Source organism: Sorghum bicolor, chromosome 9 (genome assembly GCF_000003195.3).
Source record: "Sorghum bicolor cultivar BTx623 chromosome 9, Sorghum_bicolor_NCBIv3, whole genome shotgun sequence".
Taxonomy (NCBI): Eukaryota; Viridiplantae; Streptophyta; class Magnoliopsida; order Poales; family Poaceae; genus Sorghum; species Sorghum bicolor.
Window position 1 is genome coordinate 45016200 of NC_012878.2, and position 17679 is coordinate 45033878.

The following is a 17679-nucleotide window of genomic DNA, read 5'->3' on the forward strand; positions in this document are numbered from 1 at the left end:
AACCAATTCAATCCAAACTTTGGACACAAATTCTAGACAAGAAATGTAGCCTCTTCACCAAAGGGATTTGGAAACAAAGCTCTATCCAATAGATCGGAAGGAGTCCGAGATTTGAATACCGTGAGAGTGGAAGAAAAGTTGGGCCTTCGATTTCTTGCTGCAGATCCTTGATTCTTGATGTTTGGAGACTCCAATCCACCTTCCTCCCTTCCTTTTCCACGGACAACTCACGAAATCGCCAAGGAGATAAGAGGATTGGCAGTTGGGAGGGAGAGAAGGGAATGAAGAGAGAACAGGTCTGAAGGGGTACGCTGCTTCTTTAACCCTGCGCATACCGGACGTGTCCGAGATGGTGCCGGACGCGTCCGAGATGCTCGGGCTCCAAATAGTTTGCTGAATTTCTTATTTTTCTTGATCCAAGACCCCTTCTATGTTAACACTGAGTCCAAACACATATATACTTAATCCAATCATTTCTCATCTCCTTTCTTTACAATTTGTACTCCAAAATATTTCAAATCTCTTTTTGAAATTTCTTCAAGAATTCTTTCCTCGGTCTTATGTCCATGAGTCTTATGATGTCTAGAGATGTGAGGAAGAGATAAGAGAGTGACTTAGGGCTTGAGAGAATCATGCTGAGTGTGATTAGGCAGTCAATCAACCAAGGAGAACAATAACCACACTTAGCATGATTAGGCCACAAAGACCAAGAATCAATTGTTTTCACAAACCACTCAGCCTACTCATGCTATTAGAGATTTTGAAAAGATTCTATCTTAAGTCAATCAAATGCACATTCTAGCATAAGGACCTTACATGCACTTACAATGCTCATATGAAACCATACCTTGGCCTTGAGCCCCTATGAATACCACTGAGTGTAACTTGAAGTATGGTCATTAATATTTAAAGTTCAATCACCAGTTGACCATACATAATTTTTTAAATTTTATTGATCCAAATTTTATCAAGGTCTACAAGCTCAAATCATAGGTTAGTGAACTCACAAACTCATTAATATGACAAAATTATAATAAATAAGGTTCAAGGATCAATTCTTGGCCTGCAAACCGAAGTTATTTCAGCCACGTAAATTTCGGACACGTCCGAGACAATGTCGGACGCGTCCGACATAAGCCACAACCCTGCAAAAAAGATCTGGGCAGTAGAACCAATCCTGGGACAACAATAGTGGTTAAATACTAAAGTACTTCTAGCCCAGGTCTTTTCATGGGCTTTTCATCAGAAATTCCTTCCCCGAGAATACCGGACACGTCCGGCCCAATGTCGGACACGTCCGACATGCCGCCCGCTGCTACAACTGTTGGCAGGAGGGGCACCTCGAATCCTCCTATCCGTTGCCACGGCGGTGGGATGCCGCCCGCACCGCCGGGGGGTTGAAGCACCAACGTTCTTCTCCAGCTCGCTCGGGAGGACACGGTGGGCCACGGCGCCGGACTTCCCCTCGCCAGCACTCTCGCGCCTCGGCTGACACACTTTCGGCCCACTCCGCTTCTACCGGGTGGTCAACCTCGGTGCCTCGCTGTTGCGCGCTGCCCTCCCCTCGGGCGCCTCGAGCCTCTGCGTCATCGCCGGAGCGTTCTGCGCCATCGCCGGAGCGATCTCCACCCGCGCGGTCGGCCGTCTTGACTGCGCGACACCCTTCTGGCGAACAGGCGCGGCAATGCGCCCTCACGGTCGTACCGCGCTCCGACGTACAGCGGATGGAGGACGACCTGGGCCTCGCCTTGGTGGCCGTGATCGGGGGGAACAGGCCCAACCTTTCAACGATGATGGTCTCCAGCTACCTCCTTGAGCGTTTTGAGCTTACATCTTTGGATGCTGATGTTCGGCGTCATGAGCCGGAGGATTTCGTGGTTCGCTTCCGCCGGGCGGCCGACCGTGACCGGGTTCTTGCCGCAGCTCTGACAGGCCCCCCTCTGCCTCTGGTGTGGCGTCCCTGGAGGAGGACGTCCTTGGCGTTGCGATGCGTTCAAGGTCTTGTTGGCGTTGCGATGCGTTCCCCTGCATGTGCGCCGTGCTGAGGTTGTCCAGCGCATCCTGGGCCCTTGCTGCGCTCAGATCACGGTGGTGCAGCTCCGGGATATTCCGGATGACGATGAACGGGAGCTGTTCATCACCGCGTGGTGTCTACATCCAAGCCTCATTCGCCCTGAGGTGGCGATTTTCATCCCAGAACCCACGCTGCCCGGGGCCGTAGAGGCGGAACGGTCTCAGTTGCCTGGACTGCGCTATGTGGTCTCCGTGCGGGTGGTTGCTGTCCAAGATTGGAGCGAAGCTGCCAATGCTCCAGGTGATGAGGACGGGGGTGGACACGACGACGGTGGTGCCGACGCCGGTGGTGAGCCAGGACCCCCAAGGGGCCCAACGCCGGACTTCAACCCCACTCCGACACGGGACAGCGACTCAGATGGCTCCATCGACAGCAACTTCAATGGGGGCCATCCCGGGTTCGACAGCCGGCGCCATGCTAGCTGCGCGACGCCGGAGGTGTCCACCGTGCCGCGGTCTATTTTCATCGGGAGCCTCGCCTGCCCGCTGGTCCACGGGGCTCGGCGCCATGCTAGCTGCGCGACGCCGGAGGTGCGGTGTGTTCTCATCGGGAGCCTCGCCTGCCCATTGGTCCCGGGGGCCCGGATGGGATCCCTCGGTCGTGCTGCGGTGGTGCAGGAGGTGGGACCCCCGAGGCGGGACCCCCCCCCGGCTGGGCTCGCGTGCTGCTGCTGTGCTGGGGGCGTCCCGTGACGCGCTGTCGGTCGAGGCAGAACCGCACAGTCCCATCTATGCGACTGTGCAGCCCGCGTCAACTCTGTCTACCCATGGGCGCAGGGTGGTGTCACGAGATGCGCTGACACCGTCGATGTCCGTGCAACGACTGGAGGAGTCGGAGCGCCCTGGTGTGGTGGGCCGTTTCATTAACATTGCTCCGCTACTGCTTCAGGATGTGAGGAGTTCTGGGCTGCCTGACCCGCTACCCGCGGAGGACTGGTGGGCCGAGTTCGTCCCTATCGAGCTTGGGGGCCCGGTGGGAGGCCGTCTGCTCGCCAAGGGGAGGGAAAATTCTAAAGAGGTCTCTGGCGCTGCTGGCGCGACCGGTTCGCCTAGTCCTGCGTCCTCGACTCATGGTGACCATGGGTGTGGCTCGTCGGCAGCCACCCCTGGTGCCTGGATCGTCTACAAGCGTCGGCGATTCAGGAAGCGGGCGGACGTCGACCGCCTCGCCCCGCCGCGTTCCTCACCAACCATCCTTCCTCAGTCGACAGGTACCTTTGCGCCAGAAACTCCGGCTGTGTCTCCAACGACCTCCAACACGGCGCCAACCCCGGCTTCTCCTCGGATTGCGGACAGGCTTTGTATCCCCATCCAAACGCCTTTGCTCCGAGGCCCGCCCAGGCTGCGCAGGGCACGTTCGCCGGTGGCCACTACCCTGCGACGAAGTGTCCGCATCGCCGCTGCTCCTCGGGAGGCAGACTCTACAAGGCAGGCGCAGCTGGTCCTGATGCAGAAGCTGGGGATCGCACCACCCACGCCAGGGGTGGACTCCGAAGCCGTCCGCAAGTACCTGAAGGCCTTCAGGCAGCCACTCTCTGATTTTGGTCATGGTGCGTTGCAATCGTTACTTGGGGAACAGGTTGATCCAGTAGCCTTTAACCTGAACGTGCTGGGGTTGGAGGGCCAGGTCTTCTAGTCTGCTGGCCTCGCCCATCTGAGTAGCAAATTTTAGTTCCCCAATGTCTACGAATCAAAGCTGTTTTGTGTGGAATGTGCGGGGCCTCAACGACCGTGCACGTCGTAGTGTGGTCAGAGAATTTTTGTTGCAGCATGGACCCTCTGTTGTGTGTCTGCAGGAGACCAAGCTCTCCCAAATCTGTAATGCCCTTGCTAACGACATTTTAGGATCCATGTATGATTACGACTATGTGCCGGCTGTCAACACTGCTGGGGGGATTCTGTTGGGTGGGCACAGAGACTGCTGGGAGGTCTCGGGGTTGTCTAAGGGTGTGCACTCCCTGTCCGCTTGCCTCACACCTGTTGGTCCCATGGCTCCATGGTGGATCACGGTGGTCTACGGCCCGCAACTTTTCATCGACAAGGTTGGATTCCTGGCGGAGCTTCTGCGCTGCAAGGACTCGTGCTTGGGACCTTGGCTGATTTGTGGTGACTTTAACATGATTTACCAAGCGGCTAATAAGAGCAATGACCGCCTGGACCGCAGAGAAATGAGGAGGTTCAAAATTTTCATTAACCAAGCTCAGTTACAGGAAGTGTCACTTTTGGGACGTCGCTTCACTTGGTCTAGTGAACGGCAAAGGCCAACGCTCGAAAGGTTGGACCGCTGCCTCGCTTCGGTGGACTGGTTCCAGGCGTTCCCGTATCACTGCCTCAGGCCTTTATCTTCGGACTGTTCTGACCACTGCCCCTTGTTGTTGCTGCTTGACACAAGGCCGGCCGACAAGCGTCGCTTCAGGTTCGAGTCCTTCTGGACTAAGTTGCCTGGGTTCATTGATGTGGTCACAGCGGCTTGGTCCCTTCCAGTTACACAAGTTGACCCCTTTCGGCGCCTAGATATCAAATTCAGGTTCCTGGCTCGCGTTCTTTGGAGCTGGAGCACGACCAAGGTGGGGTGCGTCCGATTCCAACTGGCTGTTGCGCGTGAGGTGGTCCTAAGGCTGGATGAGGCCTAGGAGTCAAGAGATCTCTCGTCCAGGGAGGTAGAGCTGCGCAAGGCCTTCAAGCTCAGGACTCTGGGCCTCGCTTCTTTGGCACGGACCATTACCAGGCAAAGGTCCAGGTTGCATTTTCTGGCTGAAGGGGATGCGAACACAAAATTTTTCAATCTGCAAGCCTATCATAGGAAACGCAACAGCAGGATTCAGTCACTGCTTGTTCAGGGTGCCGAGGTTTCCGACCCGAGCCTTCTGGCACAGGCAACTTTTGACCACTACAACTCCATCCTCGGCTCAAACTTCGAGAGGACGCAACGCATCGATCTCACCCTTATTGGGCTGCCCTCTATGGACTTGCAGAATCTGGAGGTTCTCTTCACTGAAGCTGAGGTTCGGGCGGTGGTTGCTGATCTTCCTAATGAAAGGGCTCCCGGTCCGGACGGCTTTACCGGTCTGTTCTACAAGCTAGCATGGGACGTCATCAAGTCAGACATCATGCATGCATTCAACGCATTCTGGGCACAGGACTCCAGGAGTCTGTATTTGTTGAATGACGCTTATCACATTCTTTTAAAGAAGAAGCCGCAGCCGGTGCAGCTCACAGATTATAGACCAATAAGTCTTATCCACAGTTTCAGCAAACTGGTCACTAAGTGCTTGGCAAATAGGCTAGCTGCTGTGTTGGACAGACTTGTAAGCCACAACCAGAGTGCTTTCATAAAAGGACGCTGCATACATGATAATTTCAGAACAGTTCGCCTGTCCTGCAAGGCTTTGCACAGCCAACAAACTCCAAGCATCCTGTTGAAGATCGATATTGCTAAAGCCTTTGATTCGGTGTCCTGGACTTTCCTGCTGGAAGTCTTAGAGCACTTGGGATTCGGCAGTAGATGGCGCAACTAGATCTCTACAATTCTATGCACGGCAAGCACGAAGGTGATCACCAATGGGATCCCGGGCCGAAGGATCTGCCATGCCAGAGGCCTGCGACAGGGGGATCCTCTTTGTCCCATGCTGTTCGTGCTCGCCATGGAGGTCTTCAACCATGTTTTGTCTTGGCTGGACTCGACGGACTTGCTAACAGTTTTGGGGCAGCCTGGCCAGGTGCAGCGTGTTAGCCTTTACGCTGATGATCTGGTCATGTTCCTTAAACCGGTGGAACGAGACATTCAGACACCGAAGACATGCCTACAGATTTGGTGATGCTTCGGGGCTTTATGCCAATCTAGAAAAGAGTGTCGCCACCCCCATCCACTGTTCGGACGAGCAGATCGCTCTGGTGCGTCACATGCTGGATTGTCGGGTTAAAGACTTCCCCTGCCGCTACTTGGGTATCCCCTTGTCCATCTTCAAGCTGCGGCGGTGACATGAACAGCCACTCATTGACGCGGTGGCGGCCAGGCTGCCGCTTTGGAAGGGCAATTTGTTGAACATCGCTGGCAAGACGACGTTGGTGCGTAGCACGCTTTCAACGATCCCGGTCCACACGTCAATTGCCCTTTGCCTTTCTTCGTGGGCAATTGAATCCTTTGACAAGCTTCGCCGAGGATTCATTTGGGCCGGGGCGGCTACGGTTTCTGGAGAGAAGTGTAAAGTGGCATGGTCCATCTGCTGTAGACCGCGGGAGTTAGGCGGCCTTGGAGTGGCTGACCTACGGCGAACAGGGATTGCCTTGAGGGTGCGTTGGCCATGGATGCACAGAGTGGGGCAGGCGCGCTCCTGGGCTTCGCTGCAGAACCAGGAGGAGAAGGCGGTGATGGACTTGTTCAAGGCCACAACGACGTCCGCCGTTGGAAGCGGTGAATCAACTTTTTTCTGGATTGATAGCTGGCTGCATGGCGCTTGTGTACGTCAGCTTGCACCCGCCGTGTTTGCTGCTGTTCCAAGGCAGCGCTGGGGGACGACCGTGGCAGAAGCCCTTCCTGGCTTCGCCTGGGTTAGTCACATTGCTAGGCCTCGCTCCCTCAGATTGATTGCAGAGTTTGTGCAGCTGTGTAGGGAAATCGAGCGGGTTCATCTGACGCCCGGGGTGCCGGACACGTTCACCTGGAACCTAACTTCTTGCCAGAGCTACTCGGCGGCGTCCGCCTACAGTGCAATGTTCTTTGGCTGCTCCAAGCCGCTGGGGGCTGCTCTGATCTGGAAGACCCCGGCGCCACCCTGTGTAAAGTTTTTCTTCTGGCTTGCCCTCCATGGCAAGTGCTGGACGGCTGACAGGCGCTGGCGCCTTGGGCTGCAAGACGATAACTCATGCATCACTTGTGACCAATCTGCTGAGACGCTGGACCACATCATCCTGGGCTATGTTTTCAGCAGAGAAGTTTGGGCGGCGTGCCTCAGGACGTTTCGCCTGCTTGAGCTGATTCCAACGCATGAGGAACGAATCATGGACTGGTGGACGACGTCTCGTAAGCGTCTACCGAAGGTGCTGAGGCGCGGTTTCGACTCTTTGTTCTTCTTGGTGAGATGGAATCTGTGGAAGGAGAGGAACGGCAGAACCTTTGATAGGGCTGCCAGGCAGCCTCAGCAGCTCGCCCAGGCTATTGTGGAAGAGGCATCTCTTTGGATCGCAGCGGGCTACCATTCTCTGGGAGCTCTGGACGCCAGGCGCGCTGGTTGATTAGCTTCACGCCTCTGTGGCGCGTTTTTCTTTTGTCTTCTGTGTTGAGTTCTTGTGTGGGGTAATCTGCGGATTACTTTGTGTAAACTCTAGGTTTTCTGCTTAATGAAACACATGCCATTGCATGTTCTCGAAAAAAATGTACAACTTGAAGAGTGTTGAAGTTGCATGAAATCTTGTCAAGCCTTTTCTTGAGCTCGAAGTTTTCCTTTTCTAGTTGAACAACACTAGAAAGAGCATTAGTAACAAAATCATGCTCAATTGACAATTTTTCATACCTCTCATTCATTTCCTTTAGCTCTTCAAGCTTGGATATGAGGGACTTGTCTTGATCATGAAATTTTTGATCTTGTTCCTCATTTATCAGTTTCATGAATATGAGCTTGTCCTTGCTGCTAAGATGATCAAGCATGTGACTATCTTCATTTTCACTTTCTCTTTGATCATCCTCTTGAGCCTTCTCTTGCTTGGTTTCTTTCTTCTTCTTCTTCTTCTTGCTCTTCTTGGCCATGAGACACAAGTGATGAGAGTCATGGGATTCTATTGTTGACTCATCACTTGGTCTCCACTGAGGTGCATTATTGCTGCATTGATCTGCTTGCTGTCCTGCTGCCACAGCCATACCGGACACGTCCGGTATCATATCGGACACGTCCGGTATGTGCTGCACTGCCAGCACAGCGGCATTTGCATTGATCAGCTTTGGCTCTGCACTCTTGAGGTTGCTAGATGTTTCTTCATTGCAGTGAAGTATAGTGGACATATTATCCTTTGTTTTCCACACATAGCACTCATTGTCATTGGTTTTTCCATATAACTCATACAACTTGATCCAAATGACATGAGCACTTGATGGAAGAGTTTGTCCATTGAAAATTGCTTCATCCTGAACCTCTACACTTAATGTACTCAAAATGACATTAGTAGCTAGAGCATTGAGTTGCACATATATCTCTTCCTCTTTTGGAATATTCTTATAACTAAACCAATCGACTATGGAATGAGATATACTTGCATCCACAATCTGCTCTACAAGTGGACTGATAGTCCGAAAAGTATTGAGTACATGATTTGACCAAGATAGAAAGTTTGAACCATCATTTTGGAGAAGTATGGGATCCATGTTATTAGGCGTCGACATCCTTTTCTCACAAGCGGTGAAGCTCGATCGTGAGACCTTGCTTTGATACCAATTGAAAGGACCAAGGATGCGCCTAGAGGGGGGGTGAATAGGCGATTCTGAAAATTTACAACTTAAAAAGCGGAAACGATTAGAACTGGAGTTTTCCACGCAAATGAAAAACTCCACACAAAGATAATTAGAGGAACAGTTGTAAACAATATTAAATAAGTCTAACACCTGCACCACAGAGATTAGATCGCAGAAAGAAATAATATTGACAACTCGCAAATACCGAACGCGTCCGGTATCAACTCGGACACGTCCGAGATACACGAGCACACAGCACCTAGCTGTTTCTGTTCTCCAGCTTCTCCAAAACCTACACACAGCTTATATGAAGATGTATAGAAATACAACACCCTACAAAAGGGTATCCAACACAGATAATACAATTTATATAAGAAGTGCTGTGCTGTCCAACTCGGACACGTCCGGCTTGATCTCGGACGCGTCCGGAATAGTTGGACACGTCCGGCTTGATCTCGGACGCGTCCGGAATTCACGATCAGAGGATATTCACTCCTTGTGTTGTGAAACTTCTTCCTCTCCCTGCAAGAGTCTCAATCACAGTATGTATGATACTATAACCCTGCAGAGTAGCTCACACAAAGGATAAGACACAAATTTCAAATGTAATGCAAAGGGAGATACAAAATTTGTTTTACCGAAGTTCGGTCTCCGTAGAGACCTAATCTCCGTTGAGGGGGCTACGGGTAAGGCACTCGATGACCTAGAGGATACCACTAAGGTCACTCTAGCTCAAAGGTCCTCCCTAGAGGATACCGCGAAGGTAACTCTAGCCGGAGTCTCTTCCAACTCCAACTCCTCCTTCCACTAGGTGATTTCTTCCCTTGCGAAGGTGAAATCCGACCTGCACAAACAATCCGAGGCAACCACAAACACTTGGGTGCTCTCCGGTGACGCCTAACCGTCTAGGACCGAAGAGTCCAAGAGTAACAAATGCAAATCACGAAATAGACAATATGCTCAAGTGCTCAAGTGGTGGCTTGCTCTCAAAACCGAAAAACTTTCAACCCACAAGATGGATTTGTCAATCTAGACCAAACACTCACAAAGAGAGGGTTGTAAAGAGTTAGCAAAGCTCAGCAATGTGTCACAAAACCAGTAGAATCAGCAGCACCAAAAGAAGAGCGCTGAGGGGTATATAAAGACAGTTTTGAAAACTAGCCGTTAACTAGCCGTTGGCCATACCGGACGCGTCCGGTATCATACCGGACACGTCCGATATGATCGAGGCCAAAAGACTTAACCCTATTAGCTTGCTACTCCCTACCACGGTGAAGCCTACGTCGGAACTCCCGACGTACGTCGGAACTTTCGACAAGTCAGCACTACTGACGAGCACCGGAAGTGCTGACGCGCACTAGAACAACTCCCTGGTCACCGCAACTCAAAAAGTCTGTATGCGCAACAGTACTCATACCGGACGCGTCCGGTATCATACCAGACACGTCCGGTATGCACGACCTGTGCACATTGAGTTCAGTACTAAGGTTAGTTTCTCTAAGACCTCACATGGGTTGACTTGAGCACTAGAGAGTATTAATCCATGATCATGATGCATCTCTCTTAATAGTACGGCTTTCCTATCAACTCAAGATCAAAAGATAAATCAAAATGAAACCACTTGAGAAGCTTCCATCAAACCAAAGCCTTTGTTTCAATTCTTGATAAGCTGAGGATGTCATCATGTCAAACTTGTTTTCATCTTGAGCATAGCCATCTTGAGCACATGACTTGGTTCCATTCAAAAAATAGATTTGACTTCAAATGTACCAAGTCATTTCCATTAACTACTTCAAGTCATATGTTGCTTTGAATCATCCAATCAATTTTATACTTTTCATTTTTGCTTTCATATGAGTGATAGTTATCTTCTCAATAAATAAGCCTTTTTCAATAAATCCATTTGCATTGTTGTTTTGTGCTTGAACTAGATTGCTTCATACAACAATACATAATTTTGGCTTTTGTAAACTTGGATCAAATACCTGTGAGATAGCTTTTCCCTGTTTCACACTTAGCAAGATCATTAGTTCCTTTAATCATGGTTGTCATTCTATCATCCAAAACACATTAAGTGGCTTAATGCACTTACACATGCAAAAAGTACTGTTTTGCTGACATGGCGTTCTAATAAATGTGCATGACATCCTGGTGAAACCCCCACTGAGACTAGCCTTATAGTGGGCTGGCTAAATTCTGATGTGGAGAAGAGAAGAGAGGAGAGAGAAGAGAAGCAGGCTATAAGCTTACAGCCAGTTTAGGCATAGAAATCAAAAAACTTTATGAGAGAGATAAGTGAGTCATGTATTAATAGTAAATAGCTAACTATTGTATGGATGAGCTAGAAAAATGTTGTAAGAAACCTTATAGCCAGTAAATGGACTGTATTATTAAACTTGCTCTTAACAGTGGATGATGAGCTAAGTCAGATGACAAGCAATTTCTCGGATGGCCAACTACTCGGGCAAAGGTGTTTTTTTTTAAGAAACAAGAAAGCCCCTGTTGAAGAATAGAGGCAATCAAGCATATTACAAAAAAGAAAGTTCACAAGCTCACAAGGGTAGGGTGTACGAGTATAAGGTAATATTAAATCATATGTTTTCCATCATGTAATAATATATATTACGTACCAACTAAAGCTATACTCCCTCCGTTCCAAAAAAATATTGTTTTAGAATTTGAGACATTTTATTTAATCATTCATCTTATTCATTTTTTTGCATAATATTATATATTTTGTTAAGACTTATTTTATCATTAAAGATACTATACTAATAAAAAAATATTTTATAATTTACAGAAAAAAATTAAATAAAATAAATGGTCAAATATGATGTCTAAAAGTCAAAAATGTTTTTTTTTAAGGACAGGGAGAGTATTTGTCAACAACAGAGCTAAATTTTAATAGGGAGTCCTAACAAATGGAGATATGATTGCTGTCAAGAGGTTTACATCGACAATCAAAGGGCTTTCAATACGAGAACGAAGCCAAGGCATCTAATGAGGCTTACACACCGAAATATAGTGCAGCTTGTAGGCTACTGTTCTGAAACAGAGATGACACTTGTACGGTACAATGGAAAATTTGCTCGTGGTGAGAAGTCAGAAGTCAGAGGTTGTGCTTGGAGTACATGACAAAAAGAGAAGTCAGAGAGGTTGTTGTGCTTGGAGTACTACATGACAAAAGGAAGTCTTCGTTGTCATGTTTCAGGTACCACAAGTCCATTGTTCAATTTCTTTTTGTTCAAGTTTGAAATTGAACTTCGAACTGCAATTTATATCTAGAACAATGTTTTTAAATTGGCTTATCATCCCTAATCACCTAATCAGTCTGGTACCGATTAGAAATAATATGATTAATCGATAATCAGGATGATCAGTTTCGATTTAATCATCTATATAATCGTCCAGCATATAGCAGAACTATATATCATATATGTATCACCTCTCTTTGAAGAGCAAATGTCGGAAATATATCCAGCATGAATTTAAGTGGAAAAGAGGACTTAGCAGCTAATGCACAAATGAATATTGATTTTTCAGAGGATGATTTACTCGGCGAAGAACCACTCAGTGGAGGTTAGGACAGCAGTGACACTTTCTTCTTCGGCACCAGAACGCATGCTGCAGCGATTCGTCACCGATGGTCTTCCTGATGGTTTTCGATACTTTCTCTGACGGAACAGGCCGTCATAGAAAAACTTGCCTGGGGTAATGAACATTTCTTACAAACAGTCTGCAACCCAGCTCCTTTTGTAGGCAGTTTCACATTCATAAATCAAGCAGTCATAATAAAATTATAATATCTTAGGTGTGATCCGCTTGTTCCCACGCAAATGTATTGAATAACAACTTAACAAGGAGCTCCTATCGATACAGTTTAAGCTCAAGCAGCTGAAAGAATGAAAGGCCATGCATGATGTTAATGAGCTAACGAGAAACACATGTACTGATTTTCTAAGGCTGAGGAATCAGCTTTATTAAATCTTAAAAGTGTTTTGATGTGGTATGAGCAAATCACAGGGATGCGCATAAATTTTCATAAGAGTGAATTGGTACCCCTAAATTTAGATCATAGTGAAGCACATAGATTAGCCCATATTTTTTCCTGCACCTTGGGTTCTTTTCCTATTAAATATCTAGGAGTGCCTCTTCACTATGATAATTTGACTAGGGAGGACATTCAACCTTTAGTAGATAAAATCTTGAAAAAGGTAGCAGGGTGAAGGGGGAGACTCCTCTCTTTAGCAGCTAGAGCTATGTTAATTAAAGCTTGTTTGGCTAGCATACCGGTGTACCTTTTGTCTTTTATTAAGTTCCCTAAATGGGCTATCAAGATCATCAACACCCATATGAGTAATTATCTCTGGAATGATTCTGTAGATAGCCACAAATATCATTTAGCTAATTGGGAACTTGTCTCTATGAAAAAAGAGTTTGGAGGTCTAGGTTTACCTAACCCGAGAGATCTTAATATTTGTTTATTAGCTTCTTGGCTGAGAAGGTACCAAGTAGATAAAGAGAAGCTCTGGAAAGAGCTTATAGACTTTAAGTATGACACTACAAATCCTAACATTTTTCAGACAAATACTATAGGAGCTTCTAGTTTTTTCAAGGGTTTTATGAGGGCAGCTCAAACAGCTAAGATGGGTTTCAGATGGAACATAGGAAATGGTAAAAGAGTTAGGCTTTGGGAGGATAATTGGCTAGGCTCTTCTAGTTTGGCAATTCAGTTTTGGCCTCTATATAGGATTGTTAACGAAAAGAAAAAAACAGTAGCCGAGGTGTGGGATGGTACTGATCTAAAATGATCTTTTAGAAGAAATGTTTCCGCTTAGATGTACCAGGCTTGGTTGGAAATAGTAGAATTGGTTGCAACTATTCAGTTGTCTGATGAGGAGGATGAGTTCATTTGGAATTTCAATTTCTCTGGTATTTACTCATCTCAGTCTCTGTATAAGGTTACCAATTTTAGGGGGATTAAGTCGGTTCATGTTTCTGCTGTTTGGAATATTAAAGTGCCTCCCCGGGTTCATTTCTTCTTGTGGCTGGTTATTAATAATAGGGCTCTAACTAGGGATAATCTAGCAAAAAGGAGAAAAGTTGAGGATGAGAATTGCCTTTTTTGTCTAGAGAGAGAAACCATTCGTCATATTTTCTTTGATTGTGTAGTTGCTAAGAGTTGTTGGAATATTGTGTCAGATGTTTTAGGTTTCCAGGTTGGAGGAAGTATGTTAGACATTGGTAAATTTTGGCTAAGTGACAAGAGACACTGTGTGACTAATATGATTACTTCAGCTGTCATTTGGTCGATCTGGAAACTTAGAAATGATTTATGTTTTCAGAGAATTGGCTGGAGAAGCATGGAAATGCTTCTTTTCAGGATTTCTGGGTTACTCCAGAACTGGATGGTTATCTGCCCAGTCGACAAGAAAGCTTCGCTGAAATATTTCATCGACAAGATCAAGCTGACGGCAAGCAGGATACTTTGGCTACCATATGTCAATCAACCCACCACCTGAAGTTCTAGAAAGGAGATGAAGAAGAAATATCTTGGTGTCACAAGTGGTCTAAGGAAGAGGAGTCTGGTCTGAAGACGGAGACACTTTGGTGGAGCTTGCTGAACTTCTCTATTGAGTAGACTCGGTAGTGCTTTTTGGGCAAGTTTCTAGCTGTCAGTTTTGGTTTCTTTTTCTAGTATTTCAGTCTTGTTCTTTTGGTTCAGTGCTGGCGGACATTTGGCTGGAACTCTGTTTTTTGAGATAATTGAAAGGCCGCGGCGATTTTGCCCTTGAACTCTAAAAAAACACATGTACTGATGTACAATTGTACATGAGTACATCAGTCTTCACGTCCTCTCAAAGACCAAATTCTGAATAACAAATTAAATCTACTTCACATTTATTTACAACAGCTTACACCAAGACTTCATCCACAATTTACACGAGTGATAACGAGGACACTACTGTAGTTTCATGTCCAAAAACATTGGACATTGGCATTGATGTCAGTGCTAAAAAAAGACCATCACAACCGGTTCTTAGCCTCTCCCTTCATAATCAATTTATGTGCTGGCAGTAAATAGAGTTATGACACCCAGTGTGAGTGAAAATGCTTACACTACTCCTGATTTTTTTGCTATGAACCGGCTGTGAAATACGTCCTTTACAAATGTTTGGTATTACCTTTCAATCCCTTTAGGTCCCGCAACCCTACTCTAGATTTACAAATTCCACTGTTTCCCAAAGCAAACGACTAAGCTATTTTGGAAAACTAGTTATAATTCTTTAAATAAGAGAGGGGATGCAGAAACATATGGGGCCACTACTACCTCAACATAAACACATTGAAACATAAAGAAGTTCACAAAAGTACCTCAACATAAACACATTTAAACATAAGAAGTTCACAGAGTACCTCACTATTTACATTGAAACATAAGAAGTTCACAAATGTAATTAAGACAGTTCAGCAGGGGTACGTTGAGCTGAGCATGCTCTGTATGCATACTTAACCCCGATAGACAATCCTTAAGCACATGGACAATATTAACTATACTAGACATAGTTGGAATTTGTTACTTATGCAGCTGAAAGACGAGGTACAACTGCAGTGTAGAAACCTGTGTAGGGATAACATGATTGATAGGAACCAATCCGATAGACGTTGAAAAGCTCCGTGAACTTCATGGAGTCAAGCTGGATCGCGAAGGCGCCACTGGTAAATGTGGACACATGAATGGCATTGTTGTCCTCATCAAACCCCAGTATCCTTGCTGCTGACAAATCACACTCCATCATATTCATACGTGGTATCGGAAGGAGGTTGTCCAGCTGAATTGTTTTCTGAAGAACCCATTCGACGGCACCATCTGGTGAGCTGGCCTTCCTCTTCCACACCTCCATGATGAGTTTGTACAAGATTGCAAGTCCCAGCTCTCCATCCTGTGTCCTCACGACCTGGAACAAGGATCTGTCAATGGGACAGAGGCTCTTTGGCGTCTTGATTATGCCTACACTGTGGCTCTCAAGATCAAATTCAAGGATGCCATTTGGCCACCGGAGAAATCCACAGAGTGCATTCCCAATCAAGACACTGGGCAGATTGGACACTGACAAGGGAATAAGAACAGTTGAGATGGTGTCGCCCCATTTTCCGGTCTTGGATTCGTAGACGCACATGGACACACGTACGCGGCCATCGTGTACGTCGTCCGTGCGTATCAAGATGACCTTGAAGGGCCTCAACTGCCCATCGTCGGCATCGGCGGTGGCGGTGGCGCCGGTGCTCAGCACCGTGCCACGGCAGCAGTGCGCCCCGTCGTCAGTGGTGAACTCCGCTGGATAGTCCACGGTGGCCCGGCAGCCGGCGACGGGATCCCACACGACGGCGTGGAGGCGTCTCCGGTTGATGAGGAGCGCGAGGCCGTGGCGGCAGCCGAGGAAGAAGAGGCGCTCGCTAGCACCGGGCTGCCGCGGCAGGGAGAAGCTCTCCGGTGGGATGCTGTCAGGCGGGGCCAGCGTCGGGGTGAAGCCGGGCCCGTGAGAGTCGTTGAAGAAGTAGCCCAGCAGGGGCGGAGGCGTCCGGTGGTGGTGGTGCTCGCGGAAGCGGCGGAGGAAGAAAGGGTCCGCGACGAGGCTTCGCCAGCGTTTGCAGACGAGGGCCGCGCGCGGGAGAGACGACGGCAGCGGCGGCAGGCGCAGGAGGATCTCACGGAGGATGTCGTCGTTGTCCGGCAGCGGCACCGCCTGCACTGGTGCTGCGGGTGCACGTTCCAATCCAATGCAACACCTGGGAGAGGAGAAGCATGTACAGAATTGTTGTTAGTATACTAGCTACTGCCTTCTGTTGTCTGAATGGAGTTACATATATGAGCTCGGTAAGGTAACTACGTACATACCTTGCAAAATGCAGGAACTTGCGAAGCATCGTTCTGATGACGACGACGACGACGACGATTGCAACGAACTCTGGTGTGGGATCGCAGGAGAAACGCTGAGGATCGGAGCCTGCTGGAGATAGACGAAGCCGCGTCTTCCGGACTCCGGCCGGTAGTGCAGTGCGTTTTATGGGCTGGAAAACTTGGCGGCTTCTTGGGTCCAACTGTCCAAGTCAGGGTGTGCATTCAATGTTTAACAGTCAGCGATCAACTGTAGTGATTCGTTTGTCCTTTTGTTTTGTTCTCGACGCGTACGTGGTACACACACTGAAGAGAATTTTACTTAGACTTTGAAAGTAAACATCAAGCTTGATGGCTGGATAATTCAACGCGGATTGGACCAGCAGATTATGATTCACAGTCCCGTCACAACGAGGATGCGAGAGCGAGCATGCATCTAGCTACATCACGCACTTACACCACCACACCCGTGCACTCACTGCTAGTTGTCAGGATTTGATTCCAAACGGATCGGATGGATTATGGATAGATGCATCCATATGTTCATCACCCTAACGAAAACATACAAGTGCTACTCGAATTTTGTTGGACGTGGCTAATGCAACGAATCACGAGGGGGGTTAAGTGTACGAAGTAAAACAGAAAAAATTTAAGGAAGTCCGTCAAGAACTTAGAATTAGTAAAAGAGATCACCTGGCAAGAGTGGTGGCCTGTAAATTACTAAGTAAGATATAGCAAATCACTTAGTGGTGTCCTACTATTAAATATGGGCTAGATCTGTTGAGTTGCTGGGCTAGGTCTAAAGACCTCCAGGTAATTTTGGCCCGCGGGGGAGGGGGGGCTTCAGCCCCACACCAGCCCCTAAATCTGCCCCTGCGTGCGTGCAATTATCTTTCAGAACGCACACAGACCTTCTTCCTCCGGCAGGCCTGCCCCTTCCTCGCCTCAGGCCCACGGCTCCCGCGACACTGCCCTTCTCGTCCTCGCTCCCACCGCTACCCACCACCCCCAAACGGTAGGGACGCGTCAAAGCTCCACCGCCGCGTGCGGGGACCTCCTCCTTCCCCTCCCTCCTCCCACCGCCGCCATGGCCATAGGCACCCCTGTCCCGATCTGGCTCATCCACCTCCACTGTTCCCACCGCTTGGCCGACCTAGCTTCCTTGAGCCCCTTCTCTTCTAAGCCCACCGGAGTTGGGGAAGAAGAGAGGGAGAAGGGCAACGCCTTCTAAGTCCGACGGAACCCTAACTCTCAGATGCTT

The 17679-nt window shown here is 48.2% G+C and overlaps 1 protein-coding gene across 1 annotated transcript; it reads right to left on the reverse strand.

Moving 5' to 3' along the window:
• Window positions 14847-17507, reverse strand: LOC8077897. The gene is made up of 3 exons (XM_021448145.1): window positions 17457-17507; window positions 16419-16621; window positions 14847-16309 (listed from the first exon to the last, which is right to left on the reverse strand). Exons 1-3 carry the CDS (start codon window positions 17505-17507, stop codon window positions 15100-15102), a joined length of 1464 nt encoding a protein of 487 aa, XP_021303820.1. The 3' UTR covers window positions 14847-15099.

Bases quoted from the DNA above. Each gene is read 5' to 3' on its own strand.
- LOC8077897 (XM_021448145.1), bottom strand. From the start codon at position 17,507: ATGGCGGCGGTGGGAGGAGGGAGGGGAAGGAGGAGGTCCCCGCACGCG. The intron at 16,622-17,456 runs GTGGAGCTTTGA...TGACTTGGACAG, and splicing joins GGAGGTCCCCGCACGCGGCG to TTGGACCCAAGAAGCCGCCA. The intron at 16,310-16,418 runs GTATGTACGTAG...CTCCTCTCCCAG, and splicing joins AAGTTCCTGCATTTTGCAAG to GTGTTGCATTGGATTGGAAC.